This window comes from Triticum dicoccoides, chromosome 3A (assembly GCF_002162155.2).
Source record: "Triticum dicoccoides isolate Atlit2015 ecotype Zavitan chromosome 3A, WEW_v2.0, whole genome shotgun sequence".
NCBI classification, from domain to species: Eukaryota; Viridiplantae; Streptophyta; class Magnoliopsida; order Poales; family Poaceae; genus Triticum; species Triticum dicoccoides.
Window position 1 is genome coordinate 439,056,171 of NC_041384.1, and position 6,307 is coordinate 439,062,477.

General features: G+C 46.3%; 1 protein-coding gene across 1 annotated transcript; it reads right to left on the reverse strand.

The window, feature by feature from the left end:
- Nucleotides 1-4,523: 4,523 nt before the first annotated feature.
- Nucleotides 4,524-5,524, reverse strand: LOC119271596. The gene has a single exon (XM_037553356.1). The coding sequence runs from the start codon at nucleotides 5,380-5,382 to the stop codon at nucleotides 4,675-4,677; it is 708 nt and encodes a 235-aa protein (XP_037409253.1). The 5' UTR covers nucleotides 5,383-5,524; the 3' UTR covers nucleotides 4,524-4,674.
- Between the last annotated feature and the right edge of the window lie 783 nt (nucleotides 5,525-6,307).

The following is a 6,307-nucleotide window of genomic DNA, read 5'->3' on the forward strand; positions in this document are numbered from 1 at the left end:
TCATGGGCCATACATGGGCTGAAAATGAAATGGGCTGGTATTATACTGGAGGGCCCACATGACGCTGTTGGGCCGATTTCGAGAACACCATAACGGGTCGTGAGTTACCGGGTCGTAAAATGGGCTATATGCGAACAGACCGTTAACAGGCTTTTAATGGGCCAGCCTGCTAGCTTTTGACCAAGACAAACGGGTCGACCTTTGTAAGCTAAATGGGCCATTGTTAGGCCGTCGCATGTGTCGACATATCATAGGCGCCTATCTGACCCAATGACGAGCTGACACGTATTTCCTCAGGCCAATGAGAATTTTACACGTGGAAAATCGCCATTGGTTGTTGCTATTAACGGGTTATCGGATCCAAAACCGAACCCGATAGGTTAACGGTGATCCGTTACGGTCGATGCCATGTGTCAGTTACCCTTGACGAAAGCACTTCCATGACACATCATTTACCGTCATAGAAGTGAACACTTCCGTGATGATAATTTTGGTATTGTCACGGAACACTTCTATGACAGCACAGGTATAACTATCTTGATTCTGTCATAAAATTGTCATGAAAATGTTGTGCCCCCGACGGGTGGGTCAAGGGGAGGACGAGGGCGTGCGTCCCGCACTTCCACACCCTACCAGTTTTGATGCAAACACGGCCCAGTTTGGGCCGAAAATGGGTCGGGAAAGGACACTCATCCATTTACGTTGGCACGCTGAGCCGTGATTTTTGTCCGTTTCAAACCAAACGTACATAAACGGACCAAATGCGGTCGCGCGTTGGAGTTTGACACATTCGGTCTATCGTGCGATTTTTTTTGCATAGTAATACGTGTCTCATTAATAAAATAAAAATTTACTTACAAGCCAAATAAACATCAATATTACAGGACCGAAAAGATAGGCTAATCCTATGCAAAAAGACAGCGCTTGTCCCTCTTTACTAAGGAAGAGACGATAGATCACCTCTCCATCCGAGCTCGACGCAGCTTCATCGCTGATCAGTAGCTTTACGGACCTTCAAAGTAGTTTGCATGAAGCAAAATCATTGTCGTAGAAAGAATCAGACCGGGGCAACATGTCCCTGGACATGCCATCGAACTTCAGAACTAACACCCCCGCACAACTACGACGTCGAAGGAGGAAACCAGAACTGTCAGCCTCCAACCACAAACCCAGCACAAGATGCATTATCTTTCAGCTGTCACTTACATAGACAACCGTCTACGAGTACTCCTGAATGACAAAACCTCCCTGCTCCACCATGACGTCGGAGACAACGCCGCAACGACGGGGATAGAGCAGAAGGAGAGACACACCTGATGAAGTCGTCGCCGCCGCCTCGCCTACACCATCCATGAACCACAACGCCTTCGATATAAAGGATCGACAAACACATGATGCCATCAATTTCGAGACGCCGCCATGAAAAACACCGCCGACGTGGGAGTGAACTTAAAACAGATTTATTCGTCCGGACGCCGCTCCCACCATCCCAACGGCACACCACGACCTACAAATCCAAACAGTAACTACAGAACGGAGAAACGGGGTCCCTTTCCTCCGAGTAAATTGCATGTTTCATCCTTGTACTTGCTGGTCTGTAACAAAACCATCCTCGTAGTCGAAAAATGCTCTAATACGGTCCCGAGACTTGAAAATACGTAACATACACGGTCCTGTGTACATTCTGTTATACATTGGGCCCTTTGAGCCCTGCCACGTCAGCGATTGGAGCTGGTCCAGCCGAACCAACTGACCTATGTTTCCATCGATCGACCCCCGAGAATTTCATAGGCCTCTGTTCGTGGGTAGTTCTTTCCCGAGAACTACGTAGCCTGGGGCGGCGGAGATCATGGCCGTGGGTGATAGTCAGCGGCGGATCTCGAAGGGAGGCGAAGGCGTTGGCATCTATTGATGTGAGCGGCGCCGATGCCACCCATACAATGGCAGGAGAAGGGGCTCATCCCAGCATATGGTATGTTAATACGTAAAGTTCCCATGATGTGAATGCTTTTGCCCCCGTTCTGTTGATGGAATCACTGGCTGAGTTGATAAATGATGATTACAACAGTCTTTCTGGTGGCTTAATGAACCTTAAATCACTTGTATATACTCCATAGCTAGCTTTGTATGTCATAGGCTGCTGCTGCTGATCATCCTAGTTTTCATGCCATTTACAAAGAGTCAAAGATTGTACCCTTGATCAAAGACATGTATGAACTGCTCAGCTGGTCAGTAACACGTTTACTTTTAATTCCATCCGCTTATATATGTGATGTTCTAAACAAAATGTTGACCTTAGTCAGTCATCCACACAAGCAGAAACATGGTGAATTGACCCCAATGGGCCGAATAATTTCTTGGAATAGTTGACTACATTGGCATTAACCAAGTTAACAAATACAGTAATTTAATTTAACGCTACTGGTATTAGGATGGTACAGTTTTGCTGCTATACAAAGAAAAGTTAAGAACTATAGCATTCAAAATTGAGCTAGCTTAGTAAAGAGAATTTATGACTTTTATGCACTGGTTTGCTTACGGTTTACACAAAATCAAGGTTTCATCATGAACTGTCTAAAACTCTGTTTTTTGTGCATTTAACAGAGGAAGGCGGTGACCTCTTTACTGCGGAGTTCATATTTGGGGGATTTTTTCATGGCAGTGGAAGTAACAGGGCATATCTGAATGGCCGCAAAGTGTGCTATGATTTATGTGATGCTAGTGAAGCTTGTATGTAGATGTTGTATGAGTTAGTAGAGCACTTGGGGTATGAGACTGCTGGGAGAATTGCTATTTACTTGTTGTTGCCTGGCATGCAAATGAATGAAGGTGGATTAAAATTGTTGTCAAGAAACAATGATACAAACATTATTAAGGAAGTGGTCAGAGAGGGGTACAAATATCTCATGTTTTATCTGGATCGTGAGGATACCTATGGTGCAGGAGGATGTGATGATGTGTTTGCAAACCCTTGTACTCATCTGCCTCTTGTGATCAATCCAGAAAAGAGTAGCAGAGAGGGAAGTACTGTTCCATAGGTATCCTCATGATCCAGATAAAACATGAGATATTTGTACCCCTCTCTGACCACTTCCTTAATAATGTTTGTATCATTGTTTCTTGACAACAATTTTAATCCACCTTCATTCATTTGCATGCCAGGCAACAACAAGTAAATAGCAATTCTCCCAGCAGTCTCATACCCCAAGTGCTCTACTAACTCATACAACATCTACATACAAGCTTCACTAGCATCACATAAATCATAGCACACTTTGCGGCCATTCAGATATGCCCTGTTACTTCCACTGCCATGAAAAAATCCCCCAAATATGAACTCCGCAGTAAAGAGGTCACCGCCTTCCTCTGTTAAATGCACAAAAAACAGAGTTTTAGACAGTTCATGATGAAACCTTGATTTTGTGTAAACCGTAAGCAAACCAGTGCATAAAAGTCATAAATTTTCTTTACTAAGCTAGCTCAATTTTGAATGCTACAATTCTTAACTTTTCTTTGTATAGCAGCAAAACTGTACCATCCTAATACTAGTAGCGTTAAATTAAATTATTGTATTTGTTAACTTGGTTAATGCCAATGCAGTCAACTATTCCAAGAAATTATTCGGCCCATTGGGGTCAATTCACCATGTTTCTGCTTGTGTGGATGACTGACTAAGGTCAACATTTTGTTTAGAACATCACATATATAAGCGGATGGAATTAAAAGTAAACGTGTTACTGACCAGCTGAGCAGTTCATACATGTCTTTGATCAAGGGTACAGTCTTTGACTCTTTGTAAATGGCATGAAAACTAGGATGATCAGCAGCAGCAGCCTATGACATACAAAGCTAGCTATGGAGTATATACAAGTGATTGAAGGTTCATTAAGCCACCAGAAAGACTGTTGTAATCAGCATTTATCAACTCAGCCAGTGATTCCATCAACAGAACGGGGGCAAAAACATTCACATCATGGGAACTTTACGTATTAACATACCATATGCTGGGATGAGCCCCTTCTCCTGCCGTTGTATGGGTGGCATCGGGGTCGCTCACATCAATAGATGCCAACGCCTTTGCCTCCCTTCGAGATCCGCCGCTGACTATCACCCACGGCCGTGATCTCCGCCGCCCCAGGCTACGTAGTTCTCGGGAAAGAACTACCCACGAACAGAGGCCTACGAAATTCTCGGGGGTTGATCGATGGAAACATAGGTCAGTTGGTTCGGCTGGACCAGCTCCAATCGCTGACGTGGCAGGGCTCAAAGGGCCCAATGTATAACAGAATGTACACAGGACCGTGTATGTTACGTATTTGCAAGTCTCGGGACCGTATTAGAGCATTTTTCGACTACGAGGATGGTTTTGTTACAGACCAGCGAGTACAAGGATGAAACATGCAATTTACTCATGCACGAGAGTCGTGGGCCGACACCATGTAGGGGCGAAGGTCTAAAATTGAGTAATCTAGTCCATCGATCGGCGGTAGCTATCAGTCAATCACAGACGCCCCGAAAGCAAGTGGAGAAAAGAAACATATTCAGATGCTAGAAAGACAAGAAGCAAAAAGGCAAAACTTGTACACTAAACAAGGCACCAACAAATTCTTTGCACACCGATCCATCCTTTCACACTCGTCACCCTCCCCGCGCTCACTGTTGCCAACTCCCTCGTCACTTCACAGCTACGGTGATCGCCTGAGCATCGTCTCCGGCGCCGGCGACCAAGACAAATGACTCCTCGCGGTGAAACCGCGTCTGCTGCTTGGCGATGAACGCCTCGACTGCCCTCCGGAACTCCTCCTTCTCGTCCTCCGCACCGCATTCCTCTGGGGCCGCCGACGAGGTCGACCGCCGCCTCTGGCCGTTCTCCGAATCAGACCGACGCATATCAGGCGATCCCGCCCTCCTCCTCCCGCCATGCTTTCCGGCGCCGATTTTCTCCGACCTGCTCCGCCGCGGGGCGCGCACCGTCACGTGCACCGCCTGCTTGTCCTCGAACACCGCGTCCGTCTCGGGCGCCAGAGCCGGCGCCTCTGTGGTCGATGGCGACAGGAGCGGTGTGGCGGTGAAGGAAAGGAACTGGTCCTGGGCGTCCTGGTCGGAGGCAGAGGAAGAGGACGACGGGTCGCGGCGCGAGAAGACGTAGAGGAGGAACACGATGGCGTTGGCGATGACGAAGATGGAGCGCGGGTGGAGGAGGAGTGAGGCGGCGAGGCGGAGGGCAGAGGAGGCCGCAGACGCGGCGTAGGGGAGGTGGAGGAAGGAGCGGGAGAGGACGACGGACAGGGCTAGGAGCTCCGCCGCCCGCACGACGCGCCACACGAGGCGGAGCCGCGCAGCGGCGGACCACTCTCCGGCATCGGGGGCGACGGCGGCCATGGAGACCGGCGCGGCTAGGCGAAGAGAGTGCGTGGGTGGCAGCGGCTCTTTGGATGCTTGTGTTTGATTCGGTTTGGAGGGAGAGGTGCAGGGGTTTGGGTTGGGAAGTGAGAGGAGAGAGTGTGGGCACGCCTGTGCTGTGCCAGTGGGTTTAGGGAAGCGTGAAGTAGACGCCGCGGAAGTATCAGGAGTATATAGGGAAGGGAGCCTTCAAAATATTCAAAAAAATATTCAAGTGTTTGGCATGTAGTGTTTCATAATTTTTCGAAATTGGTAGTTCTTTGATGTGATTATAGGCAGCGCCAATGGGCAGTAAACTTTGGGAGATTCACTCTCAAAAAGGAACTTAAGCTTCTAGCAATAAAGATCAAGAGCAAATTTTCTGCAGAATTCAAGTCTTGGCTGGCTCATACTACCTTCTAACTGCATGATGATCTTGTTCCCAAAAACTGGAGTTGGATAAGCTATTTCTTCCTTTTGTATGATCTTCTTTTTAGCTTCATCCTTTCTTTCTTCCTCAATATAACATACTTTTTATTAATAAAAATTACCATATAACTATTGTTCTACGGTGTGTGCTTAAGAAAAACGAACGCAGGAGTTTATATTGGCAAAAAATTGCATTGAAAAAACATCCACTAGTTATTGGAAAAAATGGCGAAGAAGACGTCAAACAAAGATAGATATATTTCTATTTCAACACTCCCTATTTTGTCGGATAATAAAAATGGAGCTCGACTTCGCATGATCTTAGATGGACATTAAATTTGAAAAAAAAAGTAATACTTTCTTTTTTACGATAAACATGTTCATATCTTGTGTACAAAATCTCGTGAAGAAATGACATATCTAATTAGCAAAAAAATATATCAATGCTCTCAAAAGCTTTCCTTTTTATTGTTCGGGCCAAGGTAAAAAAATATGT

What these genes read in the sequence shown, in the direction of transcription:
- LOC119271596 (XM_037553356.1), bottom strand. Translation starts at nt 5,382, where the DNA reads ATGGCCGCCGTCGCCCCCGATGCCGGAGAGTGGTCCGCCGCTGCGCGG.